At 36.2% G+C, this 26,041-nt stretch overlaps 1 protein-coding gene across 9 annotated transcripts in view; it reads left to right on the top strand.

Moving 5' to 3' along the window:
- The first annotated feature begins 6,941 nt into the window (after positions 1–6,941).
- Positions 6,942–26,041, top strand: part of ccpg1 (cell cycle progression 1) — a 37,733-nt gene continuing 18,633 nt past the window's right edge. For 3 of the 9 annotated variants that reach the window (XM_067389881.1, XM_067389889.1, XM_067389890.1), the window contains exons 1-6: positions 6,944–7,057; positions 8,597–8,667; positions 12,044–12,128; positions 15,130–15,218; positions 15,300–15,507; positions 23,518–23,601. In XM_067389881.1, the coding sequence (XP_067245982.1) occupies positions 8,608–8,667; positions 12,044–12,128; positions 15,130–15,218; positions 15,300–15,507; positions 23,518–23,601 (526 nt within the window). In that variant the 5' untranslated portion in view covers positions 6,944–7,057; positions 8,597–8,607. Of the gene's footprint in view, positions 7,058–8,596; positions 8,668–12,043; positions 12,129–15,129; positions 15,219–15,299; positions 15,508–23,517; positions 23,602–26,041 lie in introns of all 9 variants that reach the window. The other 6 variants (XM_067389888.1, XM_067389882.1, XM_067389883.1 and 3 more) reach the window with 6 other exon arrangements.

Genomic DNA, 26,041 nt, shown 5'->3' on the forward strand with positions numbered 1-26,041 from the left:
ACTAGCAAGTTATTTTGGTCTTCTGGCAATAGAGTGCCCCCAGGGATGACGCGTTTTTGTAGGCAAAACCCGGAAGCGAGTTAGCATTTTAGGACTTCCGGTTCCAAGTCTATGGGTTTTTTGAATGGGTTTCTGCTAAATCGCCTGAAATAAGGTCTGTGGTTAACAAAGCCTCTAAATACTTTCACGTTTTGATCTATGACATAAAACACACCAGTTATAACCCACTTGTGATTTTTTTAACTTTTACTGTGTCTTCAAATCGGCAGTTGCTAACAAATTGCTAAAAGGGACTACTTCCTTTGGTGGGGACTTTAGACGTCATCATAACAAACGGGACATTTGGACTGCATTTCTCATGAAAAAGTGGAAAAGTATTCATAACAGCGCAGATCATAATCAGCGAGCATGTTTTTAAATAACGTTGTTTTTTAAATACAGTTTGAGGAAGCTTGAATGGTGACGACGTTGATCCGCGACCATGGTGTGCTGTAGTCCGTTTATAGCCTACTATTAGCTTTTTATATCTGACCACTTTATTTAGGCTTCAAAATCTATAAATGTTGTGTTAACTTGTAAAGATTATCTTGATAGACAGAACGTGTGTCATAACACTTTGTTAAACACAGAGCTTATTTTCTGCGATTTTCCAAAAGTCTATGGGAAAAATTAATAGGCTTTCAGTCGAGGGAACCCGTGCGCCGCTAACTTCCGGGTTGGCCTACAAAAACGCGTCATCCCTGGGGCACTCTATTAGCAGTAGCCTACAGAAAGCCCGCCAGGTGTCGTCATTATGTCAAAGCTAGCACGTCTTGAAACTCATATAGCAGAAATAATGTTAAGTGACAATTCCACGCAAAGGTCATCTTTACAATGAAAAAAAAAAAAGTTTTAACCAAAAGAACAAAACCCTTTTTAAGTTGTCCATTTAGGTCTGTAATATTCTGTATTAATGTGCACTAACAGAAATTTTAACAAAATTGCCTTGTTTATCCACAATATATGTGGTAAGCAACAATGCTTAAATTCAATTTTCAACCAACCATATTTCATGCTTTCAAAAAAGGGATCAAAGACCCCCTTTTTTAAACTTTATTTTAACAGTAAGCATTGTGTAGAAAGATGGAGGCATGCCTGAGAAATACATACACTCATTTTGTCATAACAGCACTGCCTGTTGAATTTATAAGGGCTGGAATAAAGAGGTCATGACGCTTCAGTGCTCTGTCACGTCCGTAACGTTTTAATGATTAAGTTTATGTCATATAACAATTATAAATGCAAATAACGTGAAACTTTATATGCAAAGCTAAATTATGTTTATGCTTATTAGGATCAACAATTTATTTCACTACGTTGCTCTGAACAACCATAATAAGCGTTACGGACGTGACCGTTATGGACGCTTCATATTAAATCCTATGAGATTGCTTCTTTATATTGCTATCATCTCCTTCAGGCTTATATCAGAACATATTCAGTAATCACAATACTCTTTGTGCTTTGTTAGTTTTAATATGAAAAAGGTTTAACTTTCAAATACAGTCGATTTTATAACAAAATTTAAACAATAGATGTCGCTCTTTAATAGCCTACGGCGCGTGACAGATTAGCTACTGCAGCGCCTGTAAGCGGCGGATCAGGCGCACATGAACCGATCTTCTCTTCCTCTTGCCAGTTACAGAACGAAATATGAATATGAACATCAAAAGGTAGGCCTATATGATACAGTACAACTTATAGAAGAGCATTGTGTCTCATAGGACACTTCCCTCGGGAATTCGGATGTCGCGTTTTTACCTGTTGGTTAAAAAATGAATAGCCTAGCCTATTGATCACAATCCGCGCGATCAAGCTGAAAAAATAAAAATAATAAGATTGCAATAATTTTGACTTGAAATAAATTTTTATCATTTTGACTCAAGACTCCGCTTTAAACTGTAAAAACTGGCCGAAAAAAAAACGTGTGGTCATTTAGACACAAAACATAAAACTGACATGAGTGCCCCAGGGATGACGTGTTTTTGTAGGCCAACCCGGAAGTTAGCGGCGCACGGGTTCCCTCGACTGAAAGCCTATTAATTTTTCCCATTGACTTTTGGAAAATCGCAGAAAATAAGCTCTGTGTTTAACAAAGTGTTATGACACTTACACGTTTTGTCTATCAAGATCATTTTTACAAGTTAACAACATTTATAGATTTTGAAGCCTAAATAAAGTCGTCAGATATAAAAGGCTAACAGTAGGCTATAAACGGACTACAGCACACCATGGTCGCAGATCAACGTTGTCACCACCAAGATTCCTCAAACTGTATTTAAAAAAACAACTCTATTTTAAAATTTGCTCACTGATTATGATCTGCGCTGTGTATGAATACTTATCCACTTTTTCATGATAACAGCAGTCCAAATGTCCTGTTTGTCATGATGACGTCTAAAGTCCCCGCCAAAGGTAGTCCCTTTTAGCAATTTGTTAGTTACCGCCGATTTGAAGACACAGTAAAAGTTTAAAAAAAACACAAGTGGGTTATAACTGGTATGTTTTATGTCATAGATCAAAACGTGAAAGTATTTAGAGGCTTTGTTAACCACAGACCTTATTTCAGGCGATTTAGCAAAAACCCATAGACTTTACGGCGTTGGAACCGGAAGTCCTAAAATGCTCATTTCCGGGTTTTGCACTCTATTTGCGTGTCTCTCTTTAAGAGCCAATAAAAATTGAATCCATATAGGTAGCACAAAAATTCTTTTTGCATACAAAACCAGAGACTTTAAACTTTCATATCAAGCCTCCAACATGCTTCTGTTGCGTTGTTTTCACCCTCTAATGAGTCTGAGTAATATGCGTTTACAACAAAAACAGCACAGCCGCTAACTGAATACAAGTATATTTCACATGCTCATAACTTCATGAAAAATGCACACAAAAATGGCTCATCAATATTTAAAGCAGATTCTCAAGATTAAAATGAATCCAAAATCAAATATTAATCATATTGTGTTGATCACAAGATATTACTCACGGAATGATTTAACATAACTTACTTGGCTAAAAATACGTCTCTCATCTCTCCGGGATGCAGTGTGTATCCAATGTTCCCGGACCCATCCATGTACGTTTTCCAACGTGGAATAACACAAAATAGATATAATTTTAAAGCTTAGAATCTCATCTTTTTAGTGCATCTAACCATTTTGAAAAACTCCTAACGAGTGCTGAGAAGTGCCTCTAAACCAGAGTTTACCGTCCGTTGGCGCCACCTGGCTGCGGAAAAAATGAATAACAATTTTTTTTAACTATTCATGCTATCGCCACGAAATTTTAACCAGATGCAGCTGACATAGGAGAACATACGGTGGCCGAGAGAGCTCAACGCGCTGCAAATAAAGAAAACATCTTCATCAGTTTGACAACACACGCGCTGCAAACTCCACAACACTTACAAATAGTGAAACGCGCTGCAAATAAAGAAAACATCTTCATCAGTTTGACAACACATGCGCTGCAAACTCAACAACACTTACAAATAGTGAAACGCGCTGCAAATAAAGAAAACATCTTCATCAGTTTGACAACACATGCGCTGCAAACTCCACAACACTTACAAATAGTGAAACGCGCTGCAAATAAAGAAAACATCTTCATCAGTTTGACAACACACGCGCTGCAAACTCAACAACACTTACAAATAGTGAAACGCGCTGCAAATAAAGATAACATCTTCATCAGTTTGACAACACATGCGCTGCAAACTCCACAACACTTACAAAAAGAAAAACGCGCTGCAAATAAAGAAAACATCTTCATCAGTTTGACAACACATGCGCTGCAAACTCAACAACACTTACAAATAGTGAAACGCGCTGCAAATAAAGATAACATCTTCATCAGTTTGACAACACATGCGCTGCAAACTCCACAACACTTACAAATAGTGAAACGCGCTGCAAATAAAGAAAACATGTGGAGTTTGCAGCGCGTGTGTTGTCAAACTGATGAAAATGTTTTCTTTATTTGCAGCGCGTTTTTCTTTTTGTAAGTGTTGTGGAGTTTGCAGCGCGTGTGTTGTCAAACTGATGAAGATGTTTTCTTTATTTGCAGCGCGTTTCACTATTTGTAAGTGTTGTGGAGTTTGCAGCGCATGTGTTGTCAAACTGATGAAGATGTTTTCTTTATTTGCAGCGCGTTTCACTATTTGTAAGTGTTGTGGAGTTTGCAGCGCATGTATTGTCAAACTGATCAAGATGTTTTCTTTATTTGCAGCGCGTTTCACTATTTGTAAGTGTTGTGGAGTTTGCAGCGCATGTATTGTCAAACTGATGAAGATGTTTTCTTTATTTGCAGCGCGTTTCACTATTTGTAAGTGTTGTGGAGTTTGCAGCGCATGTATTGTCAAACTGATGAAGATGTTTTCTTTATTTGCAGCGCGTTTCACTATTTGTAAGTGTTGTGGAGTTTGCAGCGCATGTGTTGTCAAACTGATGAAGATGTTTTCTTTATTTGCAGCGCGTTTCACTATTTGTAAGTGTTGTGGAGTTTGCAGCGCATGTATTGTCAAACTGATGAAGATGTTTTCTTTATTTGCAGCGCGTTTCACTATTTGTAAGTGTTGTGGAGTTTGCAGCGCATGTATTGTCAAACTGATCAAGATGTTTTCTCATTTGCAGCGCGTTGAGCTCTCTCGGCCACCGTAAGAACATCACCAAAAAAGAATTTTTAAGCAATCTTATTGTGTTCCTGAGTTATTCCATGTCAAATAAAAAAAGAAAAAATATTTTTAAAAAATGATATATTTTTTGTCTTTTATCAGCTGTTTCTCAGCAAGAATATGTCCAAATGTAATGTAATTTATATTTTCTTAAAATGTTTTCTATCAAATGATACCTACTTTTTGACTCTCCTTGCTAAAGTTTTGGAGTTATGAGTCTTTACTTTTGTGTGTCGCTCAGAAAAAAAAAAGAAAAAGAAAAAAAAACTCTAAAAAAGCCTTCAGGTCTTAAAGGGTTAAATACGTTCGTTGACTTAAGACCATAGACACAACACATAAGACGCTCTTTTTCGCCACCTGCTGGCGTATGTAATATGAAGAATTGGTCATCTGAACGAATAATTTTGAACGAACTGAAAATGATTTGTTCAGTTTCAGTTCGTTCACCAAAATGATTCGTTCAGATGACCATTTCTTCATATTACATACGCCAGCAGGTGGCGAAAAAGAGCGTCTTATGTGGTCTTAAGCATAGACATCATATAGGTAGACGCCCTATTGGCCGCTGGGCGATGAGATTTGCGGCCGCCATCTTAGACCGGTCGTACTCCTAAACTGCGTCCCAATTCGCCTACTTATACTACGTCCTAAAAGCATTTACTGTTTTTGTAAAGAAAAAGTACATACTTTTGAGTGTGTAGCAGAAGAGTAGACAAGCTTTGGGACATACTACCTCGTTATAACTGCATCTTTAATTGACGTTTCCGTCGCTTATTTACGCAACCTATAACTGTTTAAACTACCCTGTCAATCATCTTGTCACAGTTAAAATCCTCCACATTCAATTAAATTTATTTTCCTACCATTTCGCAGAGAAATGTAGTCGCACGTTGATCTGCCAGTCATGGGTCTTTCATGCAGAGAATTCTCCTCATCTTTGCATAATGATGCATTTAAAAATTAATGACCAACGCATCATTATGAAAGTACACAATGCTGTTGCAGATGAAATATAATGTGGATAACATTTAATAAATATCTTTTCGTCAGGTTATATTGATTATTAATTATTCAAGCCCCTTTATCTTAACCACTCTGCTTAACCGTCGAACCTCGCAAGTGTTTTCCACATAATTTAGCCTACTATTCAGATCAGAAAGAAGTTCGAAAGCACTTGTTAGAATGCGCTCAATGCACGAAACTTACTTTTAGCGTTAGGTAACGTTAAGTGCCTATTACCAACACAATCCAATCTGAAGTTATACATACATTGTTCGACCGGACATAATAACTGTTATTTGTGTTTGTGCACGTGATATCAGGAAGCAATGTATTCACACATGACGGCAAAGCGCAAATCGAGTTACCCCTCCCACTTCTGCTTGTATTACTGAGATATCTTATTTTACTGCAACTATCTGTTTCTGCTTATTTATCATATTTATAGTGTGTGATTTATAAATTACCTTATATCCTACATCACATATTTTGATTTTGGACGTCTGGTCACTTTATATCTTATATCAGAATATTATATAACTGTTAAGCCTACTATGAATATTAAAATACACTGAACAATGTGTCCTGTATCATAGCTACATGAATGACCTTTGCAGCAAAAAAACCCGCGTCAAAATCAGTTAGGTATTCAGTGAGATATGATTAATTAAATGCGCTGACAGCTCATTGCACCTGTCAAACAAGTTACACTGAGTGGAGCTGGCGACCGGTCCAAGATGGCGGCTTCACGGCTCGTCCGTGCCAATAGGCAGTAGCGTTCGATAGGGCGTCTACCTATATGATGTCTATGGTCTTAAGTCTCGAAAGATATTTACACCACTAGTGCATGGCGTCAAAGTACCGCGAGAGCGATTCTAAAAGCATATGGAGCCGTCTGCACTCTGATCACTCTCGCGGTACTTTGATGTCATACACCGATCGGTCTGTGCAAGCGCTGCTTCAAGTCGAATAAGCCTTACATGTCATTCTAAAATTGAAATTAAATTTAAAATCCGGAATCACTGTTGATCAGATTAAGCTAATCAGCAGATACACTTCAAAAAGTCACTCACATGATAGGTTAGCCCTGTGCTGCCGCAGCTAGAGGGAGTCATGGGAAATGTTGTTTTTAGAGTTCAAGCATGTTAAGACACAACTGAGGGGATGGTTTCGTGTAAAACTACAACTCCCATGCACATTCATCTCGGCAGCGGCCACCGTGTTGTTGTTCGTGTGATGTGATGTTGATGTTTTGGCTCAGTTGAGAGGCGTGACGTTTAATGGTAGATTTGCACAGAGGACATTTGCCTTCTTCCCTTCTCCCGCTGCAATTTACCTTTAAAACCGGTAAGGACAGCTAATAAGGCACCTAATGCAGATTAAAGTCACCATAAAGCTAAAGCAGGACTGAGAGATTAAACAGACTCATTCATATTTTGTATTTTTGAGTCAGTTTGTCATTTTGTCTGCTCATCTCTTACCTACAACAGTTCAGTTCACGTAGTGAAGCAGATGTTGAGTTTTGTTGGGTGTTGTTAGAATGCAAATATGTAACAGTTCTAATTTTACATTATATGAGTCTGCATCGATTTTATTTGTCTGAACTGTTCTGAGCTAAGATGTACTCTAAAATAATCCGCTCACTGTTGTCAGCTATATTTATCTATATAACTTATTTTATCTATTTTCTGCATCATGCACCACCCATTTACTTCCCATCCATCTATAACAGGAAGGGGTTTCAAATTCAAAGTATTTCAATACTGTGAAAAAATAATATTCTAAATATGTGTAAAGTATTATTTGAAAAATATTTATTTTCTATTACGTTACTTCATTATTATTTTTCTGCTCACTATAGTACTGTACTGTTAGATATATTATTGGATATATTGGTAAAACTTTACAATAAAGTTCAAACATTAGTTCATGTATTAACTAACATGAACTAACCCTAAGCAATACATTTGTTACTGTATTTACTAATCTTTGTTAACGTTAGTTAATGAAAATACAGTTGTGCATCGTTTGTTCATGTTAGTTCACAGTGCATTTTACTAATGTTAACAAGATTTTAATAATGTACTATTAAAATTAACAAAGATTAATAAATGCTGTATAAGTGCAGGTCATTATTAGTTCATGTTAACTCATTTTAACTAATGAACCATATTGTAAAGTGTTACCATTTATTTAAATCATTTAATTTGTTTTAATCATTTTTTTATTTATTTTGATTTAAATCATTTTATTTACTTTCAAATTTGGCAAGATAAATAGTTACTGTAATCTTATGTTTATTATTCATTTGTTTTTCAAATTTAGTGGTTTTGTTTGGATGATGTTATATATGTGCAATGACACTGTTCTTCTGCTTTTTTGGATGGTTAACAAACCAGAGTGTGCTATTTTAGTTGCCTCTCTCTGAAAAACAAACCAGTGAAACAACCAGATGTTAGTTTTGACTCAGATCTGTGGGTTTTTTTTTAAAGACATAGTTCAACCCAAAATGAATCCTCACATTATTTACTCAGCCTCATGTCTTTCCAAACCTGCTTGATGTTACAGAGTTTTCATTAATTCTAGCATCTCTACTAGTCTTGAAAATGCAGTGCCTCATGGGTTCAAAAACACTTTGCATGAAGTTAAACCAGAATGCACCAGATTTCACTTTACTCTCAGATCTATGATGAAGAAAAAGTTTCTTTATTTGTGTGTAAATCTTCTTATTTATGGAGATCTCTATTTTGTATGGCTTCTGCAAATGCATAATAGCCATTTACCATTGACAGGGTCAACCTGACATTTCCATCCCATAAATGTGCTTTCAGGTAGACTTCATTACAGAGGACAACAACATAAGTTTTGTTTACTTTTGTTTTCTAGCTGGTTGAGAGATGTCTGAAAGCTCCAGTGACACAGAGTCATCCTGTGGATGGACAGTCATTAGCAATGAGGTGATTTTTTTCAATGCTTGGATCGTTACTCATCAGATTTACCTCCAATCTGAGTATAAAAACTTTTTATGATCCTCTTCTGGGTAAATTGTACAAGGCCTGTCAACAAAACACATACATATTTTGCTCCAAAATGTAAAGATAGAAAAATATTAAATTATTATTATTAATATTTGCATAAGGAAAATTTAGCCTATATTGGACCTTTATTGTATTATAATTATTATTTTTTTATTTATTGTGCCAATATTTTCATTTCCACATTTTCTTATTGATTATACTCATTCGATACTCTTTTGATTTTGGGTTGAAATATGACCCATGTTTTTTGTAAGTTTCACTCAATTTTATTTATTTTATATATAAATTATAAATTTTATACATAATTGAGTGAAACTTAGTACAGTGTAATATAGTTATACACATAATTGCCATAGTTTTTACAGTTTACAAAATTTATATATATATATATATATATATATATATATATATATATATATATATATATATACACACATATACCCTGAACTCTCAGTTGATTATCCCAAACCCTGCTTACTTGAGGTATGCTGGTTCCAAAAACGCATTCGGGAGTATGTTCAGCCAACCCAGAGTATGTTCCCAGTTAAGACACCAGGCGACGAATCGATGATTCACCATGGAAACAAGCGTGCCATTCTACTCCCTTCCTCTTTTGTTTAAAGGGGTGGTTGATTATGATTTCACTTTTTTAACTTAAGTTAGTGTAATGTTGCTGTTAGAGCACAAACAACATCTGCAAATTTATGATGCTCAAAGTTAAATGCAAAGGTAAATATTTTCTTTTAAAGAATTCTCTGTTTAAGGACTACAACATATGGCTGGTCGGGACTACAACCAGTTTTTTCCTGGGTTTGTGACATCACTAACCCTAAAATTTACATAAACTCTGCCCCCGAGAACACGCAACAAAGGGGTGAGGCCATGCTATCGCAATACAGTATGTAACACAAAAGCAATAGCATGTCATAAAAGCAAGATGATAACATAAGTTATAACAATAATTAAACTAAACTATACCTGTTCTATCTTAATGCAGCATATATTCTCTGGCTCTGTAGGCATCTTACAGTAGTTCCCACACAAGCGATGTATAGATTATCATAACAGAATATGCTAATCAATGATTTTAAGATAGTCAACTCAACATCAGCTACATAAATTCATTAACAAACCATTCAGAAATGTCCTGTTGCATTCTACATGTTGTCACTTCTTCTTGATCCATCATTGTCTGACTTCGGTTTGAACATAAAAGGCTGAACAGTTTCTGACATTTTCTGAGTCTTTGTGAGGTATAACACTATGTGCTAACACAAGCTCTTGAAACCCCGCGCTCTGCTTCGGAGCATAAGCTGATTTGCATTTAAAAGGACACACAAAATCTGAGCATTTTTGCTCACGCTCAAAAAGTGACAAATTTAACATGCTATAAAAAATTATCTGTGGGGTATTTTGAGCTAAAACTTCACATACACACTCTGGAGACATCAGAGACTTATTTTACATCTTGCAAAAATGAGTTGGCTCCGATGGCCTCACGGGCAGCGCGCCGATATGTAGCGCTAATGCACTTCGGGCGACCCGAGTTCGAGTCCCGGCTTGTGGTCCTTTCCCGATCCGTCCCCCTCTCTCTCTCCCACTTCACTTCTTGTCTGATCACTGTCCTATCATAATAACGGCAAAAACACCAAAAAAAATCTAAAAAACAAAAAAACAAAAACGGCATTATACCACCCCTTGAATGGCAATTTACATAACCTACTTAGTGCACATCACCACCTATTGGGTGGTTGTGCAATCATTTTTTCAATCTTTTTATTTAATAAATAATCGTTATTCAATGAGAACAAGAATTATATTATTTGTTTGATGCTATTTATTTAAAAAGATATCACATATTTATTTTATTATAGAAATTATAGTATAGAAAACATCTAAAAAAAAAACAGATCCATGTGTGAGATGACAATAAAATAAATACATATATTAAAATTGAATAAACATTTAAACATCACCACTTTATAATAGTGCTTTATTATATATATATATATATATATATATATATATATATATATATATATATATATATATATATATATATATATATATATATATATATATATACATACAGTACAGTACAGTACAGTCCAAAAGTTTGGAAGTTTCGTCTGCTCTACATTTATTTAATTAAAAATACAGTAAAAAATCAGTAATATTGTGAAATATTATTACAATTTAAAATAACTGTGTACTATTTAAATATATTTGACAAAGTAATTTATTCCTGTGATGCAAAGCTGAATTTTCAGCATCGTTACTCCAGTCTTCAGTGTCACATGATCCTTCAGAAATCATTCTAATATGCTGATCTGCTGCTCAATAAACATTTATGATTATTTTCAATGTTGAAAACAGTTGTGTACTTTTTTTTTTCAGGATTCCTTGATGAATAGAAAGTTCAAAAGAACAGCATTTATCTGAAATACAAAGCTTCTGTAGCATTATACACTACCGTTCAAAAGTTTGGGGTCAGTAAGAATTGTATTTTTATTTTTTTTAAAACAAATGAAAGAAATGAATACTTTTATTCAGCAAGGATGCATTAAATCAATCAAAAGTGGCAGTAAAGACATTTATAATGTTACAAAAGATTAGATTTCAGATAAACACTGTTCTTTTGAACTTTCTATTCATCAAATAATCCTGAAAAAAAATATTGTACACAAATATTTTGTACAATTGTACACATTAAATGTTTCTTGAGCAGCAGATCAGCATATTATAATTATTTCTGAAGGATCATGTGACACTGAAGACTGGAGTAATGATGCTGAAAATTCAGCTTTGCCATCACAGGAATAAATTACTTTGTGAAATATATTCAAATAGAAAACAGTTATTTTAAATTGTAATAATATTTCACAATATTACTGTTTTTACTGTATTTTTAATTAAATAAATGTAGCCTTGGTGAGCAGACGAAACTTCTTTTAAAAACATCAAAAATCTTAGTGGTTCCAAACTTTTGGACTGTACTGTATGTATATATATATATATATATATATATATAACTGTAACTATATGACAAATTTAGTTACATTAATATAACTTTATTAATTATATAACACGCATCTGAATAACCCTGGAACCGGAGCAGGTTATGTTCAGAGAGCAAGTTGCTATGGGTACTTACATACCCTCAAAGTTACCTCAGTTTTTGGAACCAAAATCCTGTCTTTTAATGTCCCACTTTTAGAAGCCAGTACAGCTGCTTTTTATTTTGTTTACTTAGAAACATAGTGATAGTGATAACCTTGGTGTGTGTGTGTTATAGGGTTCGGACATTGAGACGCTGGGACCGGATAACACTGGAGAGTGTGAGGATAGAGCAGTTAGTCGTGCTCTGGACACACCTGACGGTGAGGATGTCACCCTTTGTGTCATTCAAAATGAATAAACAGAAAACTATTTATTAGGGATGCCCCGATTAAGTTTTTTTTGCCTCTGATCAAAGTCATTGAATATTGAGTATTTGCTGATACCGAGTCAAAAACAAATCAATGTGTACAGGGCCATGCAGAGAGTTTCTTAGGGGCAGGGGCCAAATTAAAAAAAAAGACATCAGTAATGAAATATCTATATATATATATTTTTTTATATATATTTATATATATATATATATATATATTAGTATCTCACAGAAGTGAGTACACCCCTCACATTTTTGTAAATATTTTATATCTTTTCATGTGACAACACTGAAGAAATTACACTTTGCTACAGTGTAAAGTAGTGAGTGTACAGCTTGTATAACAGTGTAAATTTGCTGTCGCCTCAAAATAACTCAACACACAGCAATTAATGTCTAAACCGCTGGCCACTAAAGTGAGTACACCCCTAAGTGAAAATGTCCAAATTGGGCCCAATTAGCCATTTTCTCTCCCTGGTGTCATGTGATTAGTTAGAGTTACAAGGTCTCAGGTGTGAATGGGGAGCAGGTGTGTTAAATTTGGTGTTATCGCTCTCACTCTCTCATACTGGTCACTGGAAGTTCAACATGGCTCCTCATGGCAAAGAACTCTCTGAGGATCTGAAAAATAGAATTGATGCTCTACATAAAGATGGCGTAGGCTATAAGAAGATTGCCAAGACCCTGAAACTGAGCTGCAGCATGGTTGCCAAGATGATACAGTGGTTTAACAGGACAGGTTCCACTCAGAACAGGCCTCGCCATGGTCTACCAAAGAGGTTGAGTGCACATGCTTAGCGTCATATCCAGAGGTTGTGTTTGGGAAATAGACGTATGAGTGCTGCCAGCATACGCCACACACTGCATCAAATTGGTCTGCATGGGTGTCGTCCCAGAAGGAAGACTCTTCTAAAGATGATGCACAAGAAAGCCTACAAACAGTTTGCTGAAGACAAGCAGACTAAGGACATGGATTACTGTAACCATGTCCTGTGGTCTGATGAGACCAAGATAAACTTATTTGGTTCAGATGCTGTCAAGCGTGTGTGGCAGCAACCAGGTGAGGAGTACAAAGACAAGTGTGTCTTGCCTACAGTCAAGCATGTTGGTGGGAGTGTCATGGTCTGGGTCTGCATGAGTGCTGCAGGCACTGGGGAGCTGCAGTTCACTGAGGGAACCATGAATGCCAACATGTACTGTGACATAATGAATGATCCAACATATTGGATTCCAACATGATAACAACCCCAAACACACCTCCAAGATGACCACTGCCTTGCTAAAGAAGCTGAGGGTAAAGGTGATGGACTGGCCAAGCATGTCTCCAGACCTAAACCCTATTGAACATCTGTGGGGCATCCTCAAACCGAAGGTGGAGAAGCGAAAGGTTTTTAACATCCACCAGCTCCATGATGTCGTCATGGAGGAGTGGAAGAGAACTCCAGTGGCAACCTGTGAAACTCAAGTGAACTCCATGCCCAAGAGGGTTAAGGCAGTGCTGGAAAATAATGGTGGCCACACAAAATATTGACACTTTGGGCCCAATTTGGACATTTTCACTGATAACCTCTGTGAACCCATGAATCAAGTCTATAGGTTTTACCTGATCTCTGATCAGTTTTATACATTTGTAGACATTTTAATTAGACATTAGAAGGCCTAAAATTAAAAAGAATAACAGTAGTTAATAGTCTCTTATTGGCCTATTTAGCTGAGTCATCCATGGAACAAACAAAACAAGCCCTGAATTTGAAAAAAGAAGGGATTTTATACATTCACTTAATATTCAGTCTTATATGATTTATAGATTTTACTTTCAACAAAACATTTTCAATGGGTTTGTAAAAGGTGTTTATTTACATAAGTTATTATAGCAAAACACTGTTCTGACAAGGATTCGAACCCAGTCGAGAACACTGTCCACTCCCCCACACACTTCCTTGTTTGGCACAAACAACATGTACGTTATAATTCCTCAACGCTTGTTTGAATCATTGTCAAGGTTATTTCAGATCAACGTGCAAGTGAGATGGGTGTCGGATTGGTTCAAAGCCTCAACACAATTCTGCTCATTTGCTTCAACTGTTTCAGTGTTTCACGCTCTGCCCATCACTAGTTCACAGAGATCATCGCCCCCAGTGGTGAACCATTAAAATTGTAAAAATGTTTTGAAACACTTATGACCTAACAAAGCCTCGTTTACTGAAATCACGTGACTTTGGCCGTTTGTTACACACTTCGAACCACTGATTCGAAACAGAAGATTCGTAAAGCTTCAAAGCTTAATGAAGCAGTGTTTCAAAATTGCCCATTACTAGAAATTGTTGAATAAAGTCGTTATTTTTTTAATTTTATTTTTTGGCGCACAAAAAGTATTCTCGTCGCTTCATAATGTTAAGGTTGAACCACTGTAGTCACATGAACTGTTTTAAATATGTCTTTAGTACCTTACTGGGCATTGAAAGTGTAAATTAACTTGCTGTCAATGGACACCTCACTACCGCAGTTTAGCAATAATACTGCATTTTACAACATTTTACAATTTGGCTGATTTGGATGTTAAGTTTGGCTTAGGTATAAACGAAAGCACACTGCTGTGAAGGATGGTGCGCTGGGAGGAATGCGGCAGTGGCACAATAATCATTTTACGTAGATCATCTTGTTTTCATAATCGTTGGAAGTAAAAATCGAATTAATTACGGATTAATCGCACAGCCCTACTTGCACGTCAGGCACACACATTTGAGCTTCTTCTTTTCCTCTTAATGGTGAATTTAATGTTTCTTTTTGATTACAGTTCATTGTAGAATGTAGTATTATTGGCTGGTATTTTTGGCTGTGTGTCAGCACACAAAAGCAAAAGGATGAATGTAATGAATGGAATTGCTATTAACATACATGCTAAACCAGGAGTGGTCAAACAAGTTTGAAATATTTAAATGTGTTTTCAGACGAACGGGGTGAGGAGAGTTTGGGAGAGACTTCTCAAGAGCTCACACTGAGAGAGGAGACGACAACAGAGGCAGCACCTGCCCGAGAGGTGTGAATTAAATCCAAAAATTACCTCTTGGCATTCTCCTGTAAGCCAGCTTAAAGACGGCACATTTATGTTTTCTTGCAGGTGGGAGATGATGTGGGTGGAGAAGACCATGTGATTCTTTGCTCTTCCAGTGAGAACTCTGACATCATAACCCTGCCAGACTCTTGTGAGGCAGAGATTGATGCATGGGAGGATCCTGTTGCCAAGCAGGCAAAGGAAGCAAGAAGTGAAAAGTTTTATCTCGGAAGCTCATCAAGCAGCCAGTATACTTTTAGAGATTCAGAGACAAGTGAGTGGAAACTGTTGCCTTCAGTTCATGTTGGAATGCTTGTGTTTACATTCATATGAATGCCACTACGATGCCTTAATTAGCAGTGGAATTATTACAGCTGGGATGATACATCGATTCTCGATCGATACAATGAATCTGGATCGATCCTGATATTTACTCTCTCTAATCGATTCTGAGCTTAGTTTTAACCACAGATGACGCTCTAGGCTAGTTTTTAACCGCACACTCTCAAACGCTCACGAAGAAGAAAGCTGGACAGCGCTAGTGCGTTCGGTCAAAGAATATACACTAGCAAGAAGCGACACTGAATAGAACATTCCATTGCAACACCGGTGCCAAGCAGCGGCCCTGCATTTCCGCCATTTTGTGGTGAAAGCGACTCGGCAGTCCACTAGTTTCTATGGCAATATCAGCTGCTTTGTTAAAAAAAAAAAAAAGCGTACATTAAAGCTGAAATTTGTGTTTAAGTCTTCCACTTTTTTCACAAAACCTTTGCTCTCTAGAAACCCAGTCAGTTTGGGTTAAAATTCTTTAAAAGATCTAGTATTAGCATTAGGCTTATAAACACTGAATTAATACCAACATATGAAATTAAATTAAAGACATGCATCAGGCCATTGGACAATAAATATATGAATATAACAGCTTGATTTTGCAGTTTTGTCTAATTTCCATTAAAACAAAAGTGTCCAAAAGTGGGAATTATGTGATAATGGACAATACATCATGTATTATAAGATCATTATGTTTGTAGCGTGATCCATTAAAACGTACAATATATATATATTTCAATTCAGACCTAGTGGAGTGATACTATTATTACTATTACTCCTCTAGGTCTGAAATATATTGTTCGCTGCAAACATGATGATCTTAAATTTATTAATTTATTAATTTTATTAATTTATTATTAAGTTGCAAAAAATGGAAATACTCAATAAAGTAGGCTAACTACGTTACCTCAGATGATTGAATGGTTGGATTCCACAACTGGTAAAATAAAACATATATAAGACAATACAACATTTACAGTAGGTGCCATCAAATTTACTGATGATTTCATTTGAAAAATGTTCTTTTGCGCTTCTGATTTGGCAGTGAAATTTGCAGATTTTAGGTGTGTAAGATGTGAAGGATTCTATGGTCCAGTTAGTATTTTCACCCCATAATGGCGGCCGCGCTACCGGAGCGCCATCTAGTGGCTGTTGCCCAAAAAGTATCAGAGTGTCGCAGATGGGTTCTATACTCTTTGGTTCGGCTGAGTCTTGTAAGTGGTTAAATATACTTGCGACTCGGCTCAGAATGCTTTTATGATGAACTTTATGAATGATTATTTAAGGTTTAAGTGGTGTGTGTAAAGGAACTGGAAGCAGGCAGTGTACGAGTGTTTCTAAAGCACGTATAGTGGTGCCATCTGCTGTTTAAAAACTAAGCCCAGAATCGATTCGAGAGAGAATCAGGATACATCGGAAAATATCGTGAATATCGAGATTTAATGTATTCTCCCAGCCCTGGGAATTATCTTTAAGGCTGACTTCACGAATTAAAGAAAAAAAATCATGGTGGAAATTAATTGTTATTGATTAAGGGTGCTCCAATCAGGGTTTTGATGGACGATCACCAATTACCAATCACTGAAAGCAGAGATAATAACAATATATCATGAATTGACAACTATTTATTTGTTTGGCAAGCCACATTCCATTCCCTCACTCAAAGGTGATTAGTAACAGCTTAGAGCTTAAAAAATATATATTTCCCCTGATATAAATAAAAATTATAAAGTGTTTATCAACATAGACTAATCACATGTGAAACAACACTGTAGTCTTCACTGCATAAATTAAATATAGAATAACCCTACTAAAACTAAAGAGCAGTGAGTATTAATTTTTTTTTTTTTTTATTCATTCATTTACTTTATATATAAAGCACTTTACAACTGCACCTGGAGACCAAATTGCTGTACAATCAGCATAGAAAAACACATAAAAACAACACACAACCTACTAATACACCGTATACTAGCTCAACCTCTCAGGCTAAAGACAAGTAATTTGTAACACCAGCTTTAAAAACATTTAGAAATGTGATCTCCCTAAGTTCATGTGGCAGACTCTTCCAAAGCCTCAGACCCCTGTTGCGGCCCCCTTTTAACTTTAAATGAGTTCAAGGGACAGAAAGCAATGATTTATCATTTGATCTTGAAGACCTAGGTGCTTTGTGAAGAGCTCAGACACATAAGCAGGAGCCGCCCCATGCACTGCGTTAAAAACATACAGCAGAATTTTATTTTTTATCCTTAAATCCACTGGTAGCCACCTGAGAGAAGCCAAAATAAGAGACATATGATGACGTTTCCAAGCACCCACCAGCAGCCGAGCCACCACATTCTGAACTAATTGCAAACATGATATAGTGGTCTCTAAAGAAGGCAATAACCTTCTTTAAATATTTTCTTGACAGAATAGGCTTTAATCGAGCAATAGACCTAATCTGGATCGATTGCTGCTGGCAGGCGAGGCGAGTGCATTAAAAATGCATTAACTTTTCTAATATAAACGCGGGTCCTACAGCGCTTGCCCGGTCATATTAAAAGTGGTATTTTTTTTAGCTCTTTTGAATTGTGTCCCATCTCTCATTCTGTAGTTTTTTCCTTATTTTCAAATCTCCCTCTTTCTCGTTCTCTCTTCTCGACTGTCATACGCCCCCTAGTGCTGATTGGTTACACGTTTGTTGTTGCCGTCAGTAGGACTGTGATGGTGGCAAATTTTTACTACCGCGAAGGGGGCGTTTTTTTTTTATTTTTTTTATTTTTTTTTATTATATTTTTTATATATATATATATATATATATATATATATATATATATATATATATATATATATATATATATATTAGAGGTTGCGTTAGACTTGCGTTTCGCTGTCATTTTGATGGACAGGATCGTAAAAAAAAAATCCTAATAAATATTAGCCGTCATTTTAAAGGTGCCCTAGATTAAAAAATTTAATTTACCTCGGCATAGTTGAATAACAAGAGTTCAGTACATGGAAATGACATACAGTGAGTCTCAAACTCCATTGTTTCCTCCTTCTTATATAAATCTAATTTGTTTAAACAACCTCCGAGGAACAGGCGAATCTCAACATAACACTGACTGTTACGTAACAGTCAGGATCATTAATATGTACGCCCCCAATATTTGCATATGCCAGCCCATGTTCAATGCAGTACACAAGGGCAGCCAGTATTAACGTCTGGATGTGCACAGCTAAATCAACAAACTAGGTAAGCAAGCAAGGACAACAACAGCTAAAAACAGCAGATGGAGCAATAATAACTGACATGATCCATGATATCATGATATTTTTAGTGATATTTGTAAATTGTCTTTCTAAATGTTTCGTCAGCATGTTGCTAATGTACTGTTAAATGTGGTTAAAGTTACCATAATTTCTTACTGTATTCACGGAGACAAGACTGTCAATAAACACTTGCAGTTTATATAATGCATAAACACAACTTCATTCTTTATAAATCTCTCCAATAGTGTGTAATGTTAGTTTTAGCCATGGAGCACTATCAAACTCATTCAGAATCAAATGTAAACATCCAAATAAATACCATACTTACGTGATTAGACATGTTGCATGACGAACACTTTGTAAAGATCCATTTTTAGGTTTATATTTATGGTGTTTAAGGCAAGCGTGAGCTCTTGGGGTGTGGAGCACGAGATTTAAAGGGGCCGCGTACCCTGAATCAGCGCATTTATAATGATAGGCAGTTAAAAAAAATTATTAAAAAAAATTCTATGAGGTATTTAGAGCTGAAACTTCACAGACACATTCAGGGGACACTTAAGACTTATATTACATCTTTTGAAAACATGTTCTTCGGCACCTTTAATTTTTATATTTTAATGATAAGACATTTTATTCATGAATTTACAGGATAAGCAAATAGGCATAGGCTTGCATTTATTTATACTATGAAAAGAAAGTTAATCAAAGAAAAGCTGCGTCACTTTCAGTTTTCATCTTGAACTCTTGTCACGGATTGTGAGTGAATGCGATCATCCTTTCCTCTTTACTACTGTACAGAACGAAATAAACATGAATGAAATTTAAAAAAATATGTTGAAAGATACATTAGCTTACCGAAATCTGTATCACGTCAGTTCAGTCAGTGTTGCAATCAATGTCACCTAACATTATACCTCAGAAAAGCCATTCGTTGACCATAAACTTATAGTCAGCAAGAAAAATAAAAAAAAACTTAATTAAGTAAGCATGCATAAGTAACTTTATCATTATACAATTTACTTTAACTGGGTGCTCGTCTGTGTGTAATCAAGCGCATCATTTTCATTTTATTCTGGAGACTGAACTCATGCTCTGCTGCCACACTGAAGCACACTCAAACCTACTGGAGAGGGGTGGGAATTACAACATTCTTACATACAAACTACATTATCTGTCAAAATGACGGACGGGCTGCAGATTTTTTCCGTCACCGCTAAACAAATTCCATCAAAGACGGAAATTTTTCAGTTAACGCGATCTCTGAGATATATAAATATATATTATATATGACGTCACACTACCGCCGGTGACACTCCACGACCGTGGCGTGGTTGTCATGCCTACCGTCACAGCCCTAGCCGTCGGCCCGACTAACTTCCAAACAGAGTATTTGACATTCTACTTAGTCCACCTTTAAAGGGATATTTGATCTGTTTCTTTCTTCTGCTGAACATAAAAGAAGATATTTTGAAGAATGTCAGTTGATGGGTCACACTGACTTCCATAGTATTTTTTCCCCATACTATGTAAATCAATAGGGTCCATCAACTGTTTGGATACCCATATTCTTCAAAATATCTTCTTTTGTGTTCAGCAGAAGAAAGACATTCATACATGTTTAGAACAACTTGAGAGTAGGTAAATGATGACAGAATTTTCATTTTTGGGTGAACTATCCCTTTAATACATAACCCACTGTGTTTACACGAATACTCATGAAAACGGGCATTTGCACATATTTCTGTGTATATTTAACCATTTAGGCATGAACTCAAAGATCAAAGTTCACTTTGCTTGTCCTTGTGTTCCACTCCCCTCGTAACGTGCACACAGAAAGCCGCATGGAGAACACAGAACAGTATCTCTTTCAAGGCTTAAAGTAAATGCAGTTTTAATAACTCTTTTTATTATTGAGCATGCCCTGCAGTTTAGCAACAGAAGACTGCATTTTATGACAATCACTGATTTCCCTCATTTGGACGTTAGGTTTGGACTTTTAGGGAGGAACGAAAGCACACCATTGTAAAGGAAAGAAATGCACAGACAGCCCTAGTTTCTTACTGAAACTGCTGTAGAATTGCTGTCATTGCAATGTTTTTCATGTGTTCTTTTTATACGCAAACAGCTTATGATCTGGTGTTTTCAGTGTCTCAGAGATAGAGTTGTCAAAAGTACTGACTTCGGTTCCTATCGGTACTGAAATTTTAAAAATGTGATACTTTGAACGCTGTTGTGCGGATTCGTAAACACTTCTTATTGGCCATTGTGTTGACGCGCTCATCGGATATGTCTGTGATTGGCTACAATGATCAACGCACGGCAGCATTTGAAAGCACACTGAAGTGTTTGAATTTGAAAGCGTTTTGAAAGCGGGAGCATTTGAAAGCAGGTATCCATCACCTGCTTTCAAATGCTCCTGTGTGTATCTGTGTAAGTGCTTGGTGAAGAGCTTCACTGATGACTATTTACGTTTTTTAGTGCTGCAACTAAAGATTATTTAGAAAATCGATTAGTTGGCCGATTATTTTTTCGATTAATCGGATAAAAATCCTTATTTTATTTATTTTTATTTTATTGACCAAAAAAACACTGTATTGCACATCCTGCCCAATGTACTTCAAACAAATGTGCCAATTGAATGCTATGAAAACATACAGTGCTTAATTTATTAGACTAACTAACATAATAAAGAGAGAACACAAATATTTTAGGATTTCTATCAAAAACTTGTTTAAAGCTAAAAATGGTATTGCCATTTATTAGGAAAATAACAAACTGAAACAACTAAATAGTTTCTAAATAATATTCACACATAATATCCAAAAATGTTGTTATTGACTGTAATTGGGCATCTGAAATGTCTGAAGTGTTTTTCAGTGTAGTTTTCCTGCTTTTTTGTAAAACAGTAAAATCAAAAATGTATGGATAACAACAATAAATATGTTGTAGCTTTATAAATACAGCTGTAACAAAAGAGCTTACACATACTGGTGGATTAACCATTACAGATACATGAAAAATAATTTTAGCACCGATACTGATAGTTTAGACTGCCCTGGCCTGTGGCACAAACCTTACATTGGGTATCAGATGTCTAATAACTTTAGCACTGTATACAGTAAATATAGTTTAAATCTCTACTCTACATTAAAAATGAATATAGTAATAAAGATAAAGAAAAACACAAACTCAGTGTTAACCATTAGACAAGATAAATGTTTTGCAGGAACAAACACATTCACTCTGGACACAGTCACCTCTTAAAATGTAAATGCTTGTGTGAATTTGTAACATTTACAGATAAGGATATAGCCGTAGAATGAACGTTTTGTGCTGAGGACATCTGTCAAAGCCATTACACTAATGCATTAGCTTGAAGCATAAAGAATTCTCATGTTTTGATCAGCTTTGATCTTGTACCTTTTCCGCAGCAGCTCACTCTGTTTCCTCCACTATTTTTAGAAGCATTTTTGTCCATAGAAATGCGTTATAATTTGACCCGACTGGCAGAAGTCTTTGTGCACGGTGGGTGGAGCCAACTAATCGATCATGAGAATCGTTGATGAAGATTTTCATAATCGATTATTATCGATTTTATCGAATAGTTGTTGCAGCCCTAATGTTTTTACAGTGTTGATCATTGAAGCCAATATCCGATGAGCCGTGAACACAATGACCAATCAGAGGTGTTTACGAATCCAATCAACTACGCTCAAAGTGCCACGTTTTTAAAATTTCAGTACCAACTTGGTACCGAAGTTGATACTTTTAACAACTCTACTCAGAGCAATAATAATATATATAAATTATTATTATTATTATTGAAAAAAATCTGAAATAATTGTTAAAAAAAAAAAAAATAATTTCATTCACAATTTTAATCAGAAAAAAATTCCCCCCAAATGGTATAGCCCTATGCAAAACTACTCAGCCCAATTAATGAGACAGACTTGTGTGATAAAACTATACTTCCAATCTTTCTCTTTGGCAGTGCGAGAAAGATCAAACATGCATCAATTTCACCTAATGTACATCATTTCCACTTAATTTTGTTGCACTAAGCATCTTGTATTTGTTAATATGTGAAAAAGAGAGAAAGTTGCATTGTAATTACGATTTGTGAAGTGTCCGAAGTGTCTTTTAACATCTGTCACCCATCTTGTCACTTGCTGTTAACCTGAAAAAGCTGGGTGAATTCCCAAGCTGTTTGGGAATATTGTTGGGAAATTATTTTTAGAATTTCCTAGAATCATTCCCTGGAATTCCCAGTGTGTAGATCTTCCCATTGTGTACATGGTATTTTTTTTATGGATGCACCTCACAAAGAAATGTTCAGGTCATATTTCGCAACCAGAAATTATATATTGCAATGCATAAATGTAAATGTTAAAATTTTTGCAAAATTAAATTTTTACGTATAATTTTTATTTTAAAAAATTATGTAATGCTTCATTTCTTAATAATATAATTATAAATTTTTCATATAATTCTTAATTTTCATTTTCATTACAAAATGTTGTTACAATGCAACATTTTGTAATGATCCTAAAATAAGCCCCCCCCCCCTCCTTTTTTTTCTTTTTTTTTTTCTTGCGAAATATAAAAATATTTTCTGTTTATATATGACCCACACATTTTTTAACAGTTTTCATGACATTCGCCGTTGTTGAAATGTTCCTCTCTCTCTCTCGAGTGGCAGCAGACTGGTGTTGGAGTAGATGGGGATTTTCCAAGACGCTGTGGGAATATGGCAGCCAGCTCCACAGTTCTCTCTCTCTCTCAGGTGCTCTGCCATGGGAGTGTGAGCGTGTTATGATCAGCATGCTGATAAAGCTCTGAGGACAGCAAGTGTGTTTGTGAGTGAGTTAAGTGTTGTGGCAAAAATAGGTTCAGCCACATTAACCTGGCTGATGAAACGCCCAGCCAATAGCTGCGAGAAGAGATAACACGTGGAAAAAGCCACGGTAATGTGTTTGTTTGACCTACATTGCAGTGTGCTGTCATATGTGTCGTAATTTTATTTCTTGAATTGACTTGACTGTGAGCTAATTAGTTGTGTCAGTATTTGTGCTCCTGCCATATATTATTCCTCAGATCGTGCATTGTTGTGGAAAGATGTTGTTAATATTCATTAGTGTTTGTAGAATCTTGGTTCCTTCAGGTGTGTTTCCAGTATGCTTAAAACATTTCTTCCTTCTGTATGATGCATTTCTCTTAATATTGATGCAGTAACAGTTTAAGCATAACAAAAAATACAAAGGAGACATTCACAAAAGCTTTAGGCCTGCAGCTGTATTTTTGGAGCACAAGTCATGTGCTGGTTTAGTCGATTAGCTTGTTACTGTAGCGTAAACAGGTCCGTTTTCCTGTGCTGCATCATTGCATGTGAGATGTGTTGTGCAAGCATGTGTTTGCTGTGTGTGTGCAGAAATGAGCTACAGGATTCACTGTTCTGCACTTTGCGTTAAAGGTCCCATTTTTCGTGTTTTTTTGAAGCTTTGATTGTGTTTATAGTGTGCAATATAACATGTTCATGTTTCGCGCGTAAAAAAACACAGTATTTTTCACATAATTTACTCATCTGTATACCGCTGTTTCCACTGTCATAAAAACGGGCTGATGACTTCCTTGTTCTATGAAGTCCCTCCTGCAGAAATACGTAACGAGTTCTGATTGTGCCAGTGGTTCCTGTGTTGTGATTCGACAGCAGCTTAGCGCTCCTTGCCCGGAAAGGTCACGCCTCTTACCATAACGTGGAGATGCATGCGCTCAGTGTTATTGTGAACATGTCTTTAATTTTACCCTATCAATTTGAGCCGGAATCAGACCCGTTGATTGAACTGCGGGATGAAAATAACAGCGTTTCGACGACACAGCGACAAACCATAGACTGTAAAAAAATATGGACGTAGCGTCCGTGACGTCACCTATAGAGTTCTGAACAGCAGTTTTGACGCCTAAACGAGGCCGCGGCCATCTTAGCTGCGCGTCACCGCACGTCACTCCCGGATAACTGAAAATGGGCAAAGAGGCGGGGAGGTGGTTTGAGCTGATATGACTGGTTGCTGAAACCACGCCCGTCTAGCTCGACGTGACCATGTTAGCAAGCAAAGGAGCTATCTATCTGTCTTAGATAAAATATTAATGAAGATAAGTTTTATCATCAGAACGTTCTAAAGGTTTACTGTCAATCTACGGTGTTTTTAAGATATAGATCCTCCAACACCAGTAGTGTTGGGTGTGCAAAAAACAACATGGAAAATCAAATGGGACTTAATACCTTTATAATGAAATAGAGATCGCGAGATGAATCCAATCTGTGGCACTTGGGTAAAATATGAGTGTCCATTGCAAAACAAAAAAACATGTCACATTTCTTCTGAATGATCTGCTCTCTGTCATCGTTCTTCAAGAAAGGATGCAATCTGAACAGCCTTTATGTTGTAAAACTGTATACGATCGTATCTAACAAACAATTGAGCCTGTGTTCAAAGTATATTTTTTTCAAAATAGTGCAGCAGTTTTAGTTATAATATCCAAGCAGTGCTGTCGGTTTTTGATATCCTCCCGCCATTGTCATTGTAGTAAATCTCACAACCAAAACTTTCAGCCAATGCCACGATCCAACAACGTGTGTTCTGTGTCTTCCGCATGCATGCACATCTACACAGACACACATCAGTCTCGAATATTATGCAGCAAGCCATATTTTTTAATTGTATAAAATAATCGAGAAAAAAAAAAAGCTGAGATGCTAAATTCAGCGGCAGCTGACGTAAAGTGACGGCTCACAGACAGCAGCGCACTCTACCTGTCACTCAAGTGACCACGCCCTTAATTATGCAGAACTTTTAAGGCTTAATATAATTTAAACGGATAAGTTATAAAAAAATTCACCCCCCTCAGAGTTGTCATGAAGGGCAAAAATAGCAGTATAGACCAAAACCACAATTTGAACCAACTTGTAAACATGTTTTTTTCTACTATAAACTTGGCCAATTTAACATGGGACTCTATGAGATTCTGCTCTCTTTTGGAGCCTGTCCCTAGCGGCCAGTCGATGAATCGCAGTTTAAGTTACTTCCGTATTGGCTTCACGAGAGAAAGGGGGAGGTTGCCGCTTGCGACAAACACACTCTACAAACGCAACTCTTGTGTATTCATGTGGGCGGAGTTTAGTCAAAAAACTGTTTTAGTGATGTCATTAAAGAAGGAAGTAGAGG

This window comes from Chanodichthys erythropterus, chromosome 7, assembly GCF_024489055.1.
Source record: "Chanodichthys erythropterus isolate Z2021 chromosome 7, ASM2448905v1, whole genome shotgun sequence".
NCBI lineage: Eukaryota > Metazoa > Chordata > Actinopteri > Cypriniformes > Xenocyprididae > Chanodichthys > Chanodichthys erythropterus.